We start from the raw sequence: 21,248 nt of genomic DNA, 5'->3' as shown, positions 1-21,248 counted from the left end.
GTAATCTCACAAGTAAATTGTTTCTCTTTGTTCTGTGAGCTGCTTTAGCAAGTGAATTGAACCCAAGTAGGGGCTCATGAAAATGTCTGATCTACAGCTGGTTGGTCAGAAGCACAGGTGACAACCTGGACTCGTGATTGGCACCTGAAATGTGTGTGTCTGGTGGTGGTGGGGGGGGGTTGGGGGTGCAGATTTAGCCCGGAACCTGTGGGAGCTGATGCCATCTCCAGGTAGATCGTGTCAGAAGAGGACTGCAGAACACCCATCTGGTGTCTGAAGAATCAGAATGGTTGGCGGTGGTGGATAACACCCCAGGGACCAATACCACGTGATGTCCCCTCTTCCATTTTCCCTGAAGGCCTTGATAAGAACCACCATGGTTTGGTTCTCTAGCAACTTTTATTGGTCAAGGGGCACGGAATTATATGCAGTACCCGTGGTTTCATTAACAGGCTCATTATAAACCAACTTAACATTTATCTTATTTGAAACTTTTTTGCTTTTGAATAAACTGATGTGGTCAAGTGGACATGCTCTTAACCCATGCAAAAAGTTTTTCGAAATTGAGCGGCTTGCAAACCTACTGTCAATGAGACACCGAATGAAATGTTCTTCCAGTGAGATCCAAGAAGTAGTTCAGTCTGAGAACCTGCTTCATATTCTAACTTCTCCAAATCAAATATTCAAGACAGAAGAAGAGCAAAATTAAAATATCTAACAGGACAACATTCTGATGCTTTTATCCAAGTCACTTCCTGGAGTCTACGTGCTGCTGTGCTCTGTTGATTAAAATAACAAATTAAAGCAACAGGCAGCTTCTAATGAAAAGGTAATGGAATTTATGCAGTTAAGAAGTTGCAGTGGAAGAACATATAAAAGGTAAAGAATGCTTTTTTTAACCTTTCAGCTTTAAATAGTACTGTATTTTAACTTTAAAGAAAAGTGCTATTATATATTTTTTGCATTAACATTTTAAAACATTAGAACAAGTCTTTGTAATACAATATGTATTAGACTTCAATATACCTCATGTGAATTAAAAACAGGTCGACTTGATAACTGTAGTAAGGCATTTAAGTATTCAGCAACAGCTATACGGAAATTCCTTAGTGGCATCCCTTTGATATTAACTTGATTTAGTGGGTTTCCTTAAAATGAACACAAAATGATAAAAGCCTTAAAAAGAGGCAGTGATGCTCTAATACTGGACCCCATTAAAAGCACAGTGGCCAACAACGTGTTTTCCGACAGGGAGCCCATAGAGCTCAGCAAGCCGGGATAGGCGAGCAGCTCCCAGTGGCGTGGTTTATCTACTGCATTTACAAGTCGCTGAGAGTAGAGTCGGTTGCCTAGTAAGCTTGGTTAAAGGTACCGAGTCCTCACTGCTGATCACGGCACCTAAGACAGAGCAGGTACCCAGCTGGACTTCCTGAACTGATCTGGATGAAGATGCCTTAAAAGCAGGAGAATGTAAGGCTCAAGGGAAATCTCCATTCTTCATTTTATTTCAGCCTATGAGTAATTACCGATCTAATATTTCAAGTGTAGCTCACGTAAACGCCTTGTGGACTGTGGTCAATGTAATTAACTAAGCACTGCACTGGACACCAATTGCCAGTTTTTGAGTATCAGGTTACAAATAGAACCAACTGTGCAATGTAACCGACTTGATGATCAAAGCACATCTCACAGTTAATAGATTTTAGTTCATATGATTAAAAAAATAAAATATTAGACTGCATTAATGCAACTTTTTATCATATCATACATCAGAAACCATGCTGTGGAGATGTACTGGACTAGCATATATACAGTACAGAGCCAGGAGTCAAACCAAAGGTGGAAGGGAAAATACAGAATGGAACATTTTTACATATGTGTATACAGTTAATGGTCTTGTCCAGTGACATGGATTTATTATACGGTTTGCTGTACCACATCTACTAGCTTGCATAACACTCCAAATTATTTTTTTCACACAAAGATCTACTTCTGTATAAAGTAGAAAAAGATGGTGGTAAAAAACTTCTTCTTCAAGCTCCAACAATTGTGTCCCAAATACCACTGTCCAAACACCTAAAAAAATTAAGAATAATTTAGAAATATGCATGACAATAAATGTACAAGCAAACACAGCTTATATTAACAAAAGGAATTCATCAGGGACTGCTTCCAGCTTTTATTTAAACTTACCTATGCCTGTTAGATAATGTTGACCACACATACAAAGTCCACTGTGGTAAATGGGGAAAAGGAGGCAGCTTTACAAAGTTAAAATCTCCATCTGTAATTTTTATAAATGAGCATTAGCTACAGGCACATTCGTTTAGACTTCAGTTAACGCAAGGAAGACTCCTCAGTTCTATAAAGGCAGAAGATCCAGAGGAATGTCTGACTCAGTCACTCTCATCAACTACAGCCTTGCCCTTCTTTTTGAGCAAGAACATAAGGATTTCCTATAAACAGTCCAAGCAGAATATCTAACTGCCTTTTTAATTGGTAAGGCTGGGTTTAATCCAGCATTTTGCTTATTGTTTTGTATTTTTCCCACCTGTTCTTTATGCTTTCCCCCCTCTCTTTTTCTGCCTACTTTTGAATTATTTAGATTAATCAGGTGTTTATTCCATTTTAATTCCTATGTTGGCTTAACAGCCCAAACTCTCTGTTGTGTGATTTCACTGGTTTCTTTAGGATTTTTTTTTTAGACCATTTTAGGTTCAAAGCAAAATTGAGAATGGAAAAGCACATAGATTTCCCATGTACCCCGTCCCCTCACACATAAATAGCCCCCCCTATTACCAAGAACCCCGCCAGATTGATGTGTTTGTTACAGGCGATGGACCTACACTAATGCATCTCAATTACCCCAATTCCACAGTTAAATTACAGTTCACTCTTGGTGTTGTATGTCCATGGGTGATGTGGACGTACAGTATGTGATGACACATATCCATCATTATAGTATTATACAGAGTACTTTCACTGTCCTGCAAATCCTCTGTGCTCTGTCTACTCACCCCTCCCATCCCCAACCCCTGGCACCTCTGGTCCTTTCACTTTCTCTATAGTTCTGCCTTTTCCCATGTCATACAACTGGAATCATACAGTATGTAGCCTTCTCAGGTTGGCCTCTTTATCTTAGTAACATGTACTCATGGTTCCTCCATGTCTTTTCATGGCGTGATCCCTCATTTCTTTTTAGTGCTGAAAAATACTCCATTCTCTGGATGTACCACAATTTATTCATTTGCCTTCTGAAAGACATCCTGGTTGCTTGCAAGTTTTGGCAATTATGAATAATGCTGCTGTAAACATCTGTGTGCATGTTTTTGGGTGGACATAAGTTTTCAGCTCCTCTGGGTCAATACCAAGGAGTGAGATTACTGGCTCATACAGTAAGGATATGTTTAGCTTTATAAGAAAATGCCCAACTGTCTTCCAAAGTATCTGTACCATTTTGCATTCCCACCAGCAATGAACGAGAATTCTCGCTGCTCCACGTGGTCACCAGCATTTGGTGTTGGCAGTGTACTGGATTTTGGCCATTCTAATAGGTTTGAAGTGGGATCTCATTGTTTCAATTTGCTTTTTCTTTGATGACATATGATGTGGGCCCTCCTTTCAGACATTTACTGTCATCTGGGTATGTTCTTTGGTGAGGGTCTGTTAAGATCTTTAGCCCATCTTCAAACTAGGTTGTCTGTTTTCTTACTGTTGAGTTTTAAGAGTTCCCCGTATATTTTGGATAACAGTCCTTTATGAGCTATTTCTTTTGCAAATATTTTCTCCTCATCTGTAGCTTGTCTTCTAACTCTCTTTTGCAGAGTGGAAGTTTTTACTTTTCATGAAGTCTAACTTATCAATTATTTATTTCACAGATTGTGTCTTTAGTGTTGTATCTAAGAAGTCCTCACCACACCCAAGGTCACCTACATTTTCTCCTATTTTATCTTCTAGGAGTTTTGTATTTTACATTTAGGTCTATGATCCATTCTGAGTTATTTTTGTGAAGGATATAAGGTCTGGTATCTTTTTTTTTTTTTTTTTTTTTTTTTTTTTTGGTGTATGACTTGTTTTAGCACCATTTATTAAGAAGACTATTTTTGCTTCATTGTATGCCGTTGCCCCTTTATCAAACATCAGCTAACCGTGTGGGTGTACCTCTGGGCCCTCTATGCTGTTCCACTGAGCTATGCGTCTGTTACTTCACCAACACCGCACTGCCTTGATTACTGTAGCTTTACGGTGTGTTACAGTTTCGTAGTGACGGTCCTTCAATGTTGTTCTTCTCTTTTAACACTGTGTTGGCTATTTTGGCTCTTTTGCTTCCTCTCCACATAAACTTTAGAATCAGTTTGGTTTTCCTCATATATTGTCAGAGTCCTACCTAAGTATTTCCTTTCTGGGGGGTGCTAATGTAAATGGTATTGTGTTTTTAATTTCAAATTGCATTTGTTCATTGCTGGTATACAGAAAAGCAATGAGCTTTTATATGTTAACTTTGTATCCTGCAAGTGTGCTAAATAATCACTTACATAGGAGTTTGTGGATTCTTTAGGATTTTCTGCATAGATACTCTTGTCATCTGCAACAAAGTTAATTTCTTCCCTCCCAACCTGTATACTTTTTATTTCCTTTTCTTATTGCAATGGCTAGAACTTGAAGTATGATTTTAAAGAGAAATAGTAAGAGGGGACATCCTTGCCTTGTACCTGATATTAATAGGAAAGCTTCCACATTCTCACCATTAAGTATGATGTTAGCAGTAGGTTTTTTGTAGACTTTCTTTGTCGAGAGAGTTTTCATCATGAATGGATGTTGGATTTTGTCCAGTGATTTTTCTGCATCTCTTGATGTAACCATGTGGTTTTCGTTTTTGAACCTGTTGATGCGGTGAATCACACTAAGTGATTCTGGAATGCTGAATCAGCCTTCCACACCTGGGACAAATCCCACTTGGGAGTGGTATGTAATTCTTTGTATACATTGTTGGATTCAACCTAGTATTTTGTTGAAGATTTTTGCATCTATGTTCATGGAAGATACTGGCATGAAGTTTTCTTTTCTCGTAATGCCTTGGCCTGGTTTTGGAATGAAGGTAATTCTGGACTCACAGAATGAGTTAGGGAGAACCTGGCTCCCTGTGCTGCTTTCATTCTGTGAAAGAGATGGTAGAAAATGGGTATAATTTCTTCCTTCAATGTTTGATAGAGTTCACCAGTGACCCATTTGGGCCTGGCGCTTTCCATTCTGGGGGGTCATTAATTACTGGCCCACTTTCTTTAATAAATACAAGCCTATTCACATTGTCTGTTTCATCTTGTGTGAGTTTTGGCAAATTGCATCTTCGAAGGATTGGGCACACAGTTATTCACAGTAGTCCTTTCCTTTCCTTTTAATGTTCATAGAATCTGCTGTGATGTCCCCTCTTTCATTTCTGATATTAGTAATTTATATCTTTTTTTCCTTAGCCTGGCTAGAGTCTTACTGATTTTATTGGTCTTTTTCAAAGAACCAGCTCTGGTTTTATTGATTTTTCTCTATTGATCTTCTGGTTTTAATTTCATTCATTAAAAAAAATTCTATGTATTTATTATTGTATTATTTAATTATTTTATTTTGGCTGAGGGGAGGTCATTAGGTTTACTTATTCTTAGAGAAGGTACTGGGGATGGAACCCAGGCCCTCCTGCGTGCTAAGCATGTGCTCTGCCACTTGAGCTACACCTTCCCCCAATTTCATTCATTTCTAATTCTTACTATTTCTTTTCTTCTGCCTACTTTGGATTTAATTTGCTCTTCTTTTTCTGGTTTTCTATGGTGGACACTTAGATGATTACATTTAGATCTTCCTTCTTTTCTAATATATACATTCAATGCTATGTATTTCATGCTAAGCACTGTTTCTGTTGAATTCGCCCCAAATTTCGATAAGTTGTGTTTTTCCCTTTCATTCAAAATATTCTCATATTGCTACTGAGATTTTTTCTTTGACCACTGTTACTCAGAAGTGTGTTGTTTAATCCTCATGTATTTTGGATTTTCCAGTTATCTGTCTGTTGCTGATTTCTAGTTTAATACCACTGTGGTCTGAGAGCAGACACTGTATGATTTCTATTCTTTTAAATTTGTTCTGGTGTGTTTTATGGCCTAGACAGTGGTCTATTTTGGTAAGGGTTCCACATAAACGTGAGAAGAATGTGTAGTTCACTGTTAAGAATATCTAACTTTTAAGTATACAGTCCCCTCTCCTTTTCGTAATGTAGCTGCAAAAAGCAATGGCAACCCCTACGGTTAAAGCTGCAGAGCTCCAGGAGGTGACCAGAGCACGAGGCTGGGGGCAGCAGAGATGCTGCGATGTGGCACCTACCTGGCGCTCCCATACTGCTTCAACAGCCACACTCCTGAGCACTCGGGGCCTGTGCGTGGCGAGGGGACCAAAGCTGCCTCAAGGCCGCAACTCCGTACTGGATACCTGAGCCCATTCGTTCTGGGTCCAGCTCACCTGAGGACCAAGCAAGTCTTTAGAAAAAGTTTTCATGTTTCTGTGAGCCCCAAAACACATTAAGTGAAAAAAACAAAGTGCAGAAGACTGCATACAGACACCATAATTTTGAATAAAGAGGTAAAAAATATACATGTTTGCTTGTGAGGGCATAAACATATCTTCGGAAGGATACATAAAGAACTGATAATTATGGCTGACTTCAAGAAAGAGTTCTAGATGGCTTAGGGGACAGGAAACGGGGGAATGGAGGGTGACTTTCACTGTATCCTCTTCTGTACTTTCTGAATTTGGAATTATGTGAACATATTATGTATACAAAAATTTAAGAATTAAACCATAAAAATACCATCTTTCACTTATGAGACTGGTAGAGACCCAAGTATGATAATAAACCCTGAAGGCATGGCTTTAGTGAAATAAACACCTTCATTCATTACTAGTGGGACGATAAACTGCTACAATGTTGATCGGAGGAATATGACGGGCTCTACCTAAATTCCAAATGCTTATGTTCTTTGACTCAGTGATTCCATTTCTGGGAATTTATCCTACACACACAGTCACATGCAGGTGAAATGATATATAAAAAAGGTTATTTACTGCAATGTTGTTTGCAACAGCAAAATACTGGCAACAACCCAAATGTCCAAAGCAGACTGCTTACATTATGGCACTACACACAGCGGAATAGTACACACACGCTGTGTGTATGTGTATATCAGCATGTATCTGTAGATGGAAGTCTCTGCATACTGATTTGTAATGATTGGTAGGTATAATAAATGCAGAATTTATAGTATGCTTTTATTTAAAAAAAAGGGGGAGAAAAAGCAATGGTTTTTGAATCATATGAATATACTGCCTATTTAGAAATTTTAAATTAAAAAGTACTGCTGAAGAATTCTAATTTATATTCTCACAGTTTTTCACCAGATGTCATTATGATTTTGATGACATCAGAAGAAAAAGACCTTGAACGTTTTGTGTGAGTTCACTTCCATGCATGATATTCACAGATGCAATATTAAAGTAGGAAGGTCATTTAAATGAAACCTCATGTTGAGCTTAATATTACTCAAGATCTTGCCAATTTTAATGATAACCATTTATGCTAGAGTCCTTAAAAATCAGTTTTGTACCAAGTTGAGTAGATTTTTTTATTGTTGTCTTCAGATCAAAAGAGCACAGAGGGATGCAGAGTCCCTTCTCCTGCAGACCAGCCCTCTGTCTGGGCCTGAGGCTCTCCCGGGTACCTCTCCAAGCCCCCGCTTCTGTCAGCCCCCCTCCCACCCTTCTCTCCTTTCCCTGCCTCTCTCTTCTCTCCCAGCATCTTCGTAACTTCTTCCCTTACTGGAACCTCTCACTTTCAGTTAACCGCCTGCACCCTCGTCCTCCAGGGTGGGGCCTACACTTCCTGCCTCCTCACCTCTTCCTTGTGCTCAGTTGCACTACTTTCATCTTTCTGCTGGCAAAGATGACTGGTGACCTTCTCCTACCCACCCCAAGAAATATTTTTCAGCTTAGGTCTTAGCTGATGAGACTTTATTGCATGTGGTAATGAACGATCCTTTGGCTCAAGTTTGGCTGAAGTGACACCCACCTTCCTGGCTCTTGTCACACATCTCTGACCTTTTCCAACCTTCTCTCCTTCATCCTCAGTCTCCAGGGTCTCGCTCTGGGTCACTGCTCTTCCGTCTCCACTGATCTCTGGGTGATCACATTCCTCCCAGAGTCTCAAGTAGTCCCATATATTGATGGCTCCCAAATGGGTACCGGCAGCCCGGAATCCTCCCCAAAGCTGACCAGATACCTCCACGTGTTTGTTCCAGTGAGACCACCAAGGGAACACACCCTACACAGAACCATCTTTATTCCCTGGAACTGGCTTATCCTCTGGCTTTGCCATCTCTTTACTGAGTTACTCAAATGTGACCTCAAGTGTCGCTCCTCCTCCCTTCCTGACCCCACTTCTCTCTCCTCCCCAAGGTCAACTGCCCTGCTTTGCTGTTTACTGACCATCATGATGCCCCTGCCAAAATTCTTCCTAAATCCATCTGTATCTCTTCATCTCTACTGCCACATCCTTGTCAAGGCTTTCATCGGTCATCAGTTTTTGGAGTTCTCAAACACGCCCTCATTGGTACCCTGGCCGTCAGCCCTGTTATTCCTTCAGTCTGTCCTTGACAGAACCGCCTACAATGATCTGTCTCCAATCACAATCTGACCACGTCACTCACTGCCAACCACCCGTGGGGCTTCCCATCCCCACAGCAGGGGCTCTCAGGCTTCCATGGACACCAGGATCAATCACATGAGAAAGCTTTTAAAGATGCTGATGCCTTGGCCATACATCAGCCCAATTAACTCAGCATCTCAGAAGTGGGGCCTGGAATTCAAATTTTTATGCACTCCAGTGACTCTAGCATTTGGTCAGGGTGGAGACTCAGTCGCCCACGAGGTCAAGTTCCAGACCCCGGGTCACTATCACTGGCCTGGCTGCTGCCTCTCTCCGATCCTCCTTCCCACCATTCCCCGCCGAGTCCTTCTGTTCCTTCAACTTTTCTCCCAATCTCAACTCATGCTGGGCCCTCTGGGGTCTAACCCTCCTCCTCACCCCCTTGCCCGGCCCCTCCTCACATTTCGAAAGCCCGAGCTCAGCCACCACCTCCTTCTGGAAGCCCCTCCTGACATCATCTCCTGAATAGGCAGGTTCTCCATCCTTGTGTGACCCCAGATTCCGTGCACTGCTCAATTTTCATATCAACCACACCGTATTAGAATTATCTTTTGATTGTTTCCCATGAAAGACAGTTTCTTGAGAACAAGGATTGTGGTTAATTCATTTTTGTATCCCTGGACCTGATAAAGAATAGGCATCCAGGTATTTGAGTGAATCAATTAAAAACTGAATGTCCACATACAATTTTGGTGATATTTAAATAAAAATCAGCTTTAATAAATGACAACTACGTATTATTTTGTCAGCTGCCTAAATCAGGGTTATTTTAAATTCATTTTTACTGAAGCAACAAATACAACAAGACAGAGTACTACTGAGGTATGCTGTTAGCGTCAGAAATAAATTCTCGGTGGGGAGGGGATAGCTCAAGTGGTAGAGTGCATGCTTCAATCCCCAGTACCTCCTCCAAACAAGTAAACTACCTCCCTCCCTCCACCAAAGAAAAATTAAATTAAATTAAAAAAATATTCTCCACAATGCCCAATCCACAGCCAGCATCATCATGCAATGTACCTGTAACTCACTTAATATCACCCAGCTCACCCCCCGCCATGACACATGACCACTGGCCCAGCGGAGTCAGCGAGGTGTTGCAAGCGTGGGGACAAAGGTCCAGTCTTCCTTAAGTGATGGATACAAAAAAGGCTGTGGTTCTAAAAGCAAACACCGCCTGACACCCTGATGGCCTGCCCTCTGCATCAGTGGGACTGAGGAAGCCACTGGAAGAGAGAGGTGGGCTCTCCCCTCAGCCACATGGACAAGACCTTCAAACCCATAACTGGCAACTGCAGGTTGGCAGGTGTAGAGAGAACATTCTTTGACCAAATTGTTCCTGGAAATACTGAAAATGGATACTACTGAGCCAGGGAGTGAAAGAGGCTGAAGAAAAGTTTATGAATGGAAAGTGTTTTACCTGATTCAATTTTGTTAAGTATTTTTCTGGCACATTGTACAAAGGCCTCTTCTGCATTCTCCCCTGTGAGGACACTTGTTTCCAAAAACATCAGCTCTAAAACTGACAACAAACAAAATACGAAGCCATATTTAGATGACAGCCACAACTATTCAATTAATAACAGCCTGTTTAGTATTTTCCTGGAATAGCAGGCGAAATAGAATTATTACTTAAAACCATTATTTCTGCAAATATAAAATCAACAAATGTCAAAAATGTTTTTAAATATTAGAAGAATTCTAACTTTTTCTGAAAAGTAACTAGTATCTTGTGCCAGCACTTAAAGCTTTTGAAGAAACTAAGCAGGCACCAATGCTGAGTAACTAAGCAAAGCAAGCTGGCTGAAACCGCCCTGTGGTCGATATGAAATAAAGTAGCAACTTCCTTCTCCAATCACCTTCACGTCACCATAAATACAAACTACAGGTGCTCACACTTTGGGGGGACTACATGGCCGTGTGACGTCCTGACAGTGAAGGGATGTTGTATGAACAAATACTCTTCTGACCATCAGGTGGTCACTCACTACGGTACAAAGCCCACTCTCCTTGCTTTTGTGAGCTAACACAAGCTCTCTAGACACTTCTTTCTTACTTGTAAAGATCAGGTTCATTTAAATGACAGATAAATTCCTTTTGAGCTTCAATATTCTAAGCTTGCATGCTTCTAAACAGCTTCTTTACAAACTCATTTTTTAAAAAATTTACTGGAGTACAGTCAGTTACAATGTGTCAGTTTCTGGCATACAGCACAATGTCCCAGTCATGCATATACATACATATATTTGTTTTCATATTCTTTTCCATTAAAGGTTATTATAAGATATTGAATATACTTCCTTGTGCTGTACAGAAGAAATTTGTTTTTTTAAATCTATTTTTATATATAATGGCTAATATTTGCAAATCTCAAACTCCCAAATTTATTCCTTCTCACCCCCTTTCCCCCAGTAACCATCAGATTGTTTACTGTGTCTGTGAGTCTGTTTCTGTACAAACTCATGTTTTTATCCCATGTGTTAATTTTCTTAGCAGAAAACCAGTTAATCTGCAAGAGTATAATTTGGCAGCCCCAGAGTCCAGTTAAAAATTGATATCAGGATATTTTAGTTCTTGACTGGCTCTAAAGATTAAAGTAATTTTAAAATGTCTGAATTCTTACTCTGCTATCTATAAGCAACTACTAATTTTATGTATCACCCTTATGTATTTCATAGAGAAATTCAGACAAGTTTCAAAGGCAACTATAGCCAAGTGACTTAAAATTAATGTAGTAAAATAAAGCCAGTAAGTCCAGTATTTCTTCTACCACTTCCCTTTCTATTTAGATCTAGTATTTCACCAACTTAGCTTCAAATTACATTTTAAAAAGATGACATTGGGGGGAGGGTACAGCTTAGTGGCAAAGTGCATGTCTAGCATGCACAAGATCCTGGGTTTGATTCCTAGTATCTCTGTTTAAAAAAAATAAACAAATAAATAAATATAAAATTACCTTCCCCATTTAAAAAACTTAAAAAAAGAAAGATGACACCATCTGATTAAGGCCTTTGGAAATTACTGTGATAAATTTCACTTGAAACCAAGACCTGTAACATTCAGAAATCCTGGACTGAAAAGTCATTACAGAACACTAAGACATCTGCTTTTATCATTATAGTAACTTTTGTAGGCAGAATGCAATACAGTGAAAATGTGCTAAGTAAGTCTAAATTTACAGTAAGAACAAGAGGAAGTTCCACATTTCCTAAATATAGTTTCATCTTAAAACTCCAGTAGAGGTAACAGGTGAGAAGTCACTTGCCATTCTCTTGAGCAAACCTGGAGGCTTCCAAGAAAGTGACTTCCCGATCGGCGTCCAGGTCCTTCTTGTTCCCACAGAGGATGATCACGATGTTCTGACTCGCTAGCATTCTGGCATCTGTTAACCAATTAGTCAGCACATTGTAGGTTTCTCGGCGGTGTAATATAAGATTGTGGAAACAGTACATGTATTTTATAAAGCTAGCAGCTCTTTCCAGTCATTCACACTACTCACACCACTTTCAAACACACGGGGCAATGCCAGCAAACTTGAAGGGAACTCAGACAACCTGAATGCCCCGAGTGTGCTCCACACCCACACAGTTTGTTTCACTTTGTTTCCAGGAGAATGAGACCGGGAGTCAGACAGCTGTGGTCTGTTGTTTGCTCAGTTGGGGTACAAAAGGAAACAGACGTTGCTCCCTTCACTTTACAGTATTTATGGAGCTCTTAGTACGTACAACATGGTGAGGGACACCTGAGAGCTCACCTCTGCCACTCAGTGAATCCCTGCAACATGCTGGTATTCTGTTTCCCAGGAAGTTATCACCTGGATTCTTTGTAAGGGACTCTATGACATAGATTCTGATTATCTCCCTTTTCCATGAGACTCCCGAGGCCCAGAGAAACTGACTAAGTTGCCCAAAGTCACACATTGGGCCAGTGGCAGAGCCGGGATTTGACCAGGTCCATCCGCCTTCTGGACTGTTTTCGGTCCGTGTATATCTAGGGCCAGTTTCCTCTGCTGGTGCACTCTGATGGTGCGGCCTCACACTTGGGCAGGCGGAGCCCTTCAGCCCCAGGCAAGAATGGCAGGGCTGCCCGCCTTCTCGCCAGAGCCCCTCATTCTGAACACAAGCCAGGTGTGCGACAGACACCCTCTCACTGGACAAGCGTCTTCCCGGAAGGAGCCCCCAGATGACAGTTCAGATGACATATTTCAGAGGTGGTGCTGGTGAACACTGAGATCAGCACCGACTGATGGGATTCCTTCGAGGATGGGGACATTCTATGATCTGCACTGTCCAATACAGTGGCCACCAGCTGCAGGTGATTTCTGAGCACTGGGAATAGGGTAAGTGAGACCAGGGAGCTGAAAATTTAATTTAATTTTATTTGCGATCGCTGCAGTGATAGCTACACACAGGATGGTGCACTCAGATCCTTCTATGTGCCAAGAGCTTTATACTAACCAACTTGACCGCCCAGCAGCCTCACGAGTCTCACACGATCATCGTTACTCCACAGACAAGGAAGCTCAAGTCCAGTCAGAGCGCCCTGTCTGAGGACACCACACAGTGACCAGGCGTGAACCCAGGTGACCTAAACCTAAGCCTGTGCTTGATGGATGACAATTACTTCTAATAATTTACCACAAAGGAAAACCCTAAGTTTCTCTGTTTGTTTGTTCTTTGGGCTTTTTTTTTTTTTTTTTCGCAAACCTTAAGGAAAGTGTCAAAACATCATGTTAAGAAATACAGTGAAACACCATGGATGCTTCATCTATCTAAAACCTTGGGAACATCCCTCTTTACGTGGTAAAGTAGTGGCGGGTTCAAAAACCTCCAAGACTCCCCGTAAAAGGGCTGTGGGGCTCTGGACTCCCATCCATGCCCACTGCCCCCCCACCCCCCCACTGCTGATGCCCAAAGCATCCCCTGCAGGGAGGCACGGACCCAGGGAGCAGCGGCAGCGCCTCTTCCGGGGGCTCCTTACCTGGTGATGTCGTAGATGAGGAGGGCCCCTGCCGCACCTCTGTAGTAACTCTCATCACAGACCTGGAAGAGTTACACACTTTTACTTTCAGCCAGAGCCTGGACTCCTGAGCACCATCTGCTCATACAAAAGCACCTGTTTTTGCCTTGAAAACCACAATACAGGGGCAGATGTTGCTTTAAAGAGAAATGATTCAGGGTCACCTGAAAGTATGCATGATGAGCTATTCCACCTGAAATCGTGTCACAGAAACGACAGGGAGGTGGGGACGTTCAGCTGGGACAAGTATGATATTCCCTAAAGGGTAGATGAAGCTCTTCTGCAGAACCGAAGGCATCTTTGAGAACTTACAGGGCGGGCAGAGAGGCTCACAGAAGCTGCATGGGCCCTGGGCGCTCAGCAGTCCCCCTCTGCTGGCTCGGGGGTCCTGTGTCTTCCCCCCGGGGAGAGGGAACCTCCTCCCAGACTCCACAGCCGCACTGTCCTGAGCTCCCTTCCTCCCGCCCCTCACCTGTTTCTAGAGTGCGCGAATATATCTTGTCTGGGTCCACAATTTCCAGGATTTTTCTTTCAGTAACACATTTTCTCCCCTGCAGCACGAATCTCTGTTTGTTACATTTTTCCCACTAGCAAAATCAAATTTGCTCCGGCACCTCCCATCTTAAAGAACAAGGTAGGAGGCGTGATTCCCCGCTACTGTTCCATCACTTGCTCTTTCTGACACCCAACCTTCCCCAGAGCTGCCTGACCAGTGCCCCTCCCTCCCCCCCAGCCCCTGCCTCTCTGCTCCTCCCACACAGCTGGTCCAGGTCATGCAGCAACATGGATCCAGACCCAGTGCACCTGTCCTCCCCACTCTGCTGCTGCAGCAGCCCCTCTCCCGGCCTCCTCCTCCCTCACCAGCTACTCTAGATCATTCCTCTGAATCTGCCCTGTTGGTACCAGAGTTCCTTCGCCTGTTCTGGGGTCTGGTACACTTTTCTACCAATGGTCCTGACTCAGATTTAATCCTCAGCTCAGACTACATCTGTAAGATCCAACCGCCACTACCCCGGCATCTCCATGTGACCACATAATGAACATCTGTAAGACAGAACCCTGGTTCCCAGCCTCCAGGTTCCTCCTGGCTGGGGGTGGGGTGAGGGGTGGGGAGATCCCACCATCTACTCTGTTTATAATCTCTGCTCGGAGCCTCCATGCCTCTTCATGCCCATCTCCATACTGGGTCCATCAGTCAGGACCTGTCTCACCAACAGTTCACGCTCCACATTGTACACGTCTCTCCATCCTCACCAGCACTGTCCTAACCCATGCCACCAGCTCTCTGCCTAGACCCCTGCAGGCACCTACAGCTGGTGTCCCCGCTGTCACTTGTGACCATCAGTCTATTCTCCAGAGCAACAAAAGTCCTCCTCAAGGTCTACAAGGCTCCTGTGCTCCGGAATGGGGCAATGGTCAGTGACTTAATCGCTTTTATCAATAATGCTGCAGTCCAAAACCTCCATAAGAGGTCCTAGGCAATGGGGCTCAGATAGCTTCTGAGTTCATGAGCACATGGTGGTGCGGAGAGGGCGGGAAGCTCAGCACTGGGTCCCCACACCCGTGCCCTCTGCACCTCTTCCATTTGGCCATTTCTGACTTGCACCCTTTATAATAGACTGGTAACACTGAATATGGTGCCTTCCTGAGCTCTGTGATTCATTCCAGTGAATTCGGGAGCCTGGGGGCAGGGCCGTGGAAGCCCTGAATTCACTGACTCCTGGGCAGACACGAGAGTGACCGGTGTGTGCAGGGCAGACAGTCGGGGGACTGAGCCCTGAACCTGCGGGGCCTGGTGCTAACTCTGGGTACTGTCAGAATCGAAGTGAACTGTTGGTCACGGAGTGGTGTGGAAAAATGCCACTCACCTGGGGTCAGAAAAGAGGCACCACCATCAACTACACTTCAACAAAAAGTTAAAAACAAAACAAAACAAAACAAAGAAACAAAAATAGGCACCAAAGAAACAAACAGTGCCTACCTCTGGGGAGAAAAGAAAACCGTGGAACTTAAAAAAACAAACAGAATTTGCTCATTATATATATTTTGATATTTTGAAAAGGGCAGCTATTTTTAAATTTACTTTTTGTCCTTAAATTTCCCAGGCTCAAAGCATCCCCCCTCTCCTTACAGATGCTACCACAGAGGGCACGGCTTTAAGAGCCGGCAGAGCTGTGGGGTGAGGGGGGCCGGCTGTCAGCTCTCCTCTAGGGAGCCCCTGGGGGCAGGTCATTTCCACATATAGTAGGAGGCAACTCTTTTCTATTTTAGCTTCAGCTCCCAGAGAAAGAGAATCAGAGAGGCACCAGCCTGTGGTGACTGCCCCTGCCGCCTCCCCGTCTGGCAGGGCCAGGTCCTGGCGGCTGCCTTCTCCCTCTCTGGCTTACTCCCCTGTGTTGGTGAGGTGTGTCTTCCTGAAGTTTCTAAGAAAGAATCCATGGGAGAGAACCATTATTTTTCCCCATTCTTGCATAACTGGAGATATTCTGATTTATCTTCTCACACTTAATGGATAGTTTTGCTAAGTTTCCAATTTTAGGCTGGAAAAAATTTTTTTCACGTTGAGTTTTGAAGGCACTGCTTCAATTATCTTCTAGCTTCCAAATGTTGCTGTTGAACAGTCCATGCCTGATCCTTTATGTGGGACTGTTTTGGCCTCTTGGAGTCTTTATGTATCTTCACTTCATCCATGATGCTCTGAAATTTTGCATGGCACACCCCTGTCTGGACTTTCTCCTATTCATCTGTGTTTGGTGTAAGGTGGGCCAATAAATGTGGAATCTCATTCCTTCAGTGGAAAATTTTCTTTAATTGTTTCTTTTAGTATTTCCTCTGTTCTTCCTTCTTCGGGAATGCCTAATTAGTCAGGCATTGGACCTTCTGAATTAATTCTGGATGATTCTTTGTTGTTTCTTCCCCTTCCCATCTCAAGTTTGTTGTTTAACTTTCTGGAAGATCATTACTCTACTTAATATATTATTTGATTGCTCTTTTGTAGTTTTCATTTTCTCCTATTCCCTGGAGGTTTCTATTTTCTTTATTTTGGGCTCTTTCTTTTATTTTAGAAACTTCCTTCAAGTGTCTGGTGGTCCTTGGTTGATCAATTATATTCAAGAACAAGGAATGCAAAAGTCTTAAAAAAAACAACAAACACCCCTTTATGTGTGGGCTGGAGGCTTTACTGTGAGATGGCTAGACAGAGATTGGGCTATTTCACTGGGGAAACCAAAATATTAGCATCCTTAAGCCTTTCCTTTGGGGCTATTCATCTTTCTGCAGAGAATATATACCTGACTTTAAATGAAATGCCTGCACTGGGATTAAATTTTATTTAACTGAATTTTGAAATTGTGACTATCTGTTCTGCTTGACTTTGGGTATGTGTTCAAAAAGCACAACTAAAATATTAATCTACTTTCTTGCTTTAGTACTTACAGAATATTATACATGTAACCTTATCTGCAGTGATCTGGGGCCATCATTCCAAACATCGATGGTGACTGTAGTGCAACGAAAGTGTTGAGGAGAGAAGAGAGAATATTTTGTGGAATGTTTTAATGTAAAACAAAACCAACCCCCAAAGAGGTTTTAAAAAATTCTCCTTTTAAAGTAAAATGCAGAGAAGAATTGTTTGTGCTACTATTTTGCTTTGATTTGAATCTAAAAGTACAGTGTGGAATAAACAACGCCACATCCTCTGAATGCACTCACCAGTCTCGAAGAATAAATTAGCCTCCAAATTAGGATGCATTCACTTGGAAGAGGTTCTAATGCATTCTTTCATAAATCAGTTCTGCATGGAGAAAAACTGACTTCTGCTTGCCTTAAAGCTTCCGGAGGCAAAATTTCTAAAATCTAAGGGATGGGGTTGGGAAGGACTATATATATTAAGAGAATATAACTGATTATTTCAATTCCGATTTTCAAATATTTTTCTTAACTTAGAGAAAAAGCTACCTGAATTGTTTTTGGTCGGCTGTGTCCCGTATCTGTAACTTGACATATTTACCACCAATGTTTATTATCTTTGAACCAAATTCCACTCCTATTGTATGATTTGAGTCATCTTTGACTGAAAAAGAAAAAGAAATTTCATTTTAGAACATTAAGGAAACAGGCTCAGATTTAAATGAGTAACATTAAAATCAAGAGTTAAGTCAATGGAAAATGCAATTTACTTCAGCCATTCATTTCTCCAACAGTCAGATGATAACAGGTACTTGTTCTTTTAAAGAGAGCACATACAATCCCTGTTCTTAAAGAGACAATAAAAGCTTTCCTCAAAAATCCTAAACAAACCATATATTTTAAAGCTGGGGCTTGGAGGAGGCCACACCACAGGAGATGGTGTCTCCCTGTTCACATTTTAAGGTTCTCATGAATGGTGGCTGCACGGAAGCCTGGGTACCATGTGGAGGCCTCACTGCCCAGGGGCAGACCTGCAACTTGGCCAGTAATGGTTTTAAGTATTCAGCCAAATCTCCTAAAGAAATAAAAGTAAGGGGAAGGAAAGGCACTGAAGCCCAAGAAAGAAACTTAATGGACATCAAAGATTAAGAGGAAACGAGGAAAAGATAGTGTGAAAAACAGAACCCAAAAAACAAAAACTCTATGCACACTACAGCTGCTGGGATTTCCTGAATTTTAGCACTGTGTGGTGGTAATCTGGAATGAACCCTCTGGAGAAATCAATACTGTTTGAATGGGCAGGGAGGCGGATGAAGTAAGTAGCCTGCTGAACTCAACTGGAATAAGCCGTCTATAAAAGAAAATTTCTGTGATGAATATCGTGGGCATATGGTCCACTAGCTGGCTTATATTTTATAACCACAGGATAAAATTTAATTGTACCAGAAGTCAGGGATGCCACCTGACAGCTACGTTTATTGCTGCCTGGGGGCATGAGGGTAGGGGAGGGTAACAGGGACCCCAGCAGCCTGTCTCATGCCTGGACAGTGCAGAACTGGACATCCTGCTAGACTGAGCCACTGTGCACACCTTGGAGTAAAAGCCTTCAAAGGGCCATAACCGAAGGCCAAGGGCATCCTGACTAGGTCATGGCTACATGAGAAATAAAGTGAAACCTTGTGACATCATTACAGTGATGGTGAGGAGTGACGGGGAGGGCGATCAAGGGGGAGTTCCCCACAGAGGAGAAGGAGAGTAGTAGGCTGTGTGCTTGGTCCACTGTCGTCCGGATGCTCGCTTCTGAGACGGAGCAAGGAAAAGCCTCGGTAACTGGCAAAGAAGCCTGGACCACCCGGTGAGTGAAGATGTGTTCAATTTAGTAAGGACTGGCTCCATGACTGAGCCATGCTGGGTCCATGTCACGATATAGAGGTTCCAACAAGCTCTTGGTTGATGAAAATGCAATGAGCAAAATGCATTTCTAGAATTTTATTCTTCAAGCTCTTTTCCAAGACATCCTATGCTGCCTCTTTTCCCATTTTATCTACCACCTGATGTATCTCATACATATTTAAGATGCACTTCATTTTTAAAAAAAATTTTTAAAAATGTTGGGGGTGGGGCAGAGGCAGTTGGGTTTACTTCTTTATTTACTTTTGGAAGAGGTACTGGGGATTGATCCCAGGACCCTGTGAATGCTAAGCATGTGCTCTGCCGTTTGAGCTACACCCTCCCCCCGAGATGCACTTCATTAAATGAAATTAATTCTGTTTCCATGCCTTCATCTGACTACCAGACAGACAGGTCATTCTCCACAATTCTCTCCATTATTATAAAAGCACTACTTATTTTAAGGGCCTTTCAAACCTACCATCTTTTACAATAGTTTGGAATACAAAATTCAACCTCCTTTACCAAAAGAGTATGAGTCAATTGCAAGTTATTTTCTCTGGTCAAAATGTCTGGGTTTGAGTCTCACCAATTATGAGGTCACCATCAAAAGGTACACACTCACTTCTCTGAACCTCTGTTTCTTGTAAAATAGAATTGAAGATTACAACTGCCTTAATGACAATACAAGGCTGCTGAGGACAGATGTTACTTTATTCAAAATGTACAACAAGCCTGTTGGGAAATGAAATGCCACATCATCCCACTGTATTTTAGTATCTGGAAAATGTACAGATGGTACACTATGCAATGAACTGTGAACCACTATAAGGATGAAATGCTAAATAAAAATCAGATTACTAAAAGTTTAATAACAGACTTTAAATATCATTTAAAAAACATTTTTAAACTATGACTTTTTTCCTGAAAAAACTATTCATAAGTCTGGCTGTAAACAAATCCGAGCAGGAGTGTGCTCTCAGAAGGAGATGTGTGTGAATACAGACCACATGGTGTCACTTACATTTTTTTCAATAATCTGATAAGCAAGCAAGACTTGCCAGTTCCTGCATTTCCAATAACCAAGAATTTAAACAAAAAATCTGAAAGACAAAAAGAGATTGTGAAAAGTAACTTTAAAACAGGTGCTATGAATTTATTCTTAGGTTACAATCATAAAAATTTAATGAAATCTTAGTTGCTAATATAACAGAAAAAAAAGAGGTAATGGTATTTTGTGAAAACAGCAATAAACACATTGACTTACCTTCCCACCTTTTCTGTATCTGGCTTACGTGCTCAGTGCCTTTCAAACTGGGGACAATTTGTTTTGATAATGAACTTTTGAAAACTATTCTTGTAATGACTAAAATCTGTCTCTCTGCTACACTATTCAAAAAATTAAAAAAAAAAAATACACACAAGCAAAGGCAAGCAAAAGTCTCCAGAAATTTCAAGTGTTTTCTGTACAAAAGAAAAAACCTGGTAGACTTTGAGGCTTTGAGAAGTCGCCTTCCTTTTTTTAAAAAAAACAAAACAGGTGTCAGTTTTCCCCGCACTTGTGGGCTTCTGTGGTCTTGCCTCTGTCCCCTCATCTGTGACCTGTGGGAAGGCTGGCTTAAGCCCAGCTGGGGTCAGTATTCCACGTGAGAAGTCTGCCTCATTCAGAGTAGAGAAAGCTCTTCATTTCTTCTTTACACATTGGAATTTATTCATTTATTTATTTTTATTATTTTATTTTGGGGAAGCAGGGAGGGAGGTAATTAGGTTTATTCATTTACTTATTTTTAGAGGAGGTACTGGGGATTGAACCCAGGCCCTCCTGCATGCTAAGCATGTGCTCTATCACTTGAGCTGTACCCTCCCCCACTTGGAATGCATTTAATTTGGGATCCTACTTTCCATAACCAGAAAAAGAGGCTTTCCACCATGGAGTCTGTAAATTACAGTGATGTAGCATTAGGAGCCTCACACGGTCCTGGAGATTCATTTTTGCTTTTTATTAGGAAAGAACTCTCGTTCTGCTCAGTCCAGGCCCTGCAGAGCACTCACCCCCTCTCCCACCCTCACCCTTTGATCCTGACCCACCACTGCTCACCCCCGGCTGCCAGGCTCATCCCCTGGCCCTGAAGGCCCTGCTCCACATTCCTGGTTTCCTTGTGTGCAGCCCTGAAGGTGTCACCTCCGCAAT

General features: G+C 42.0%; 1 protein-coding gene across 1 annotated transcript; it reads right to left on the bottom strand.

Annotated features, from left to right (window-relative positions):
- Nucleotides 1-215: 215 nt before the first annotated feature.
- Nucleotides 216-15,992, bottom strand: LOC105071810 (ras-related protein Rab-4A-like). Its single transcript, XM_045519432.2, has 6 exons — nt 15,891-15,992; nt 13,722-13,782; nt 12,006-12,161; nt 10,161-10,256; nt 6,370-6,504; nt 216-2,076 (listed from the first exon to the last, which is right to left on the bottom strand). The coding sequence occupies exons 1-5, from the start codon at nt 15,990-15,992 to the stop codon at nt 6,389-6,391; spliced, it is 531 nt and encodes a 176-aa protein (XP_045375388.2). The 3' UTR covers nt 216-2,076; nt 6,370-6,388.
- Nucleotides 15,993-21,248: the final 5,256 nt, after the last annotated feature.

This window comes from Camelus bactrianus, chromosome 35 (assembly GCF_048773025.1).
Source record: "Camelus bactrianus isolate YW-2024 breed Bactrian camel chromosome 35, ASM4877302v1, whole genome shotgun sequence".
Classification (NCBI taxonomy): Eukaryota; Metazoa; Chordata; class Mammalia; order Artiodactyla; family Camelidae; genus Camelus; species Camelus bactrianus.
The sequence above is the reverse complement of the archived record's forward strand: the minus strand, read 5'-3'. Positions and strand labels throughout refer to the sequence as shown.

Coding starts and splice junctions, on each gene's coding strand:
- LOC105071810 (XM_045519432.2), bottom strand. CDS start 15,992: ATGACCTGCCCCCAGGGGCTCCCTAGAGGAGAGCTGACAGCCGGCCCC. Junction 12,162..13,721: donor CCTCATCTACGACATCACCA/GGTAAGGAGCCC, acceptor TTATATTACACC/GCCGAGAAACCTACAATGTG. Junction 10,257..12,005: donor CAGGTTTGCTCAAGAGAATG/GCAAGTGACTTC, acceptor TGTCAGTTTTAG/AGCTGATGTTTTTGGAAACA.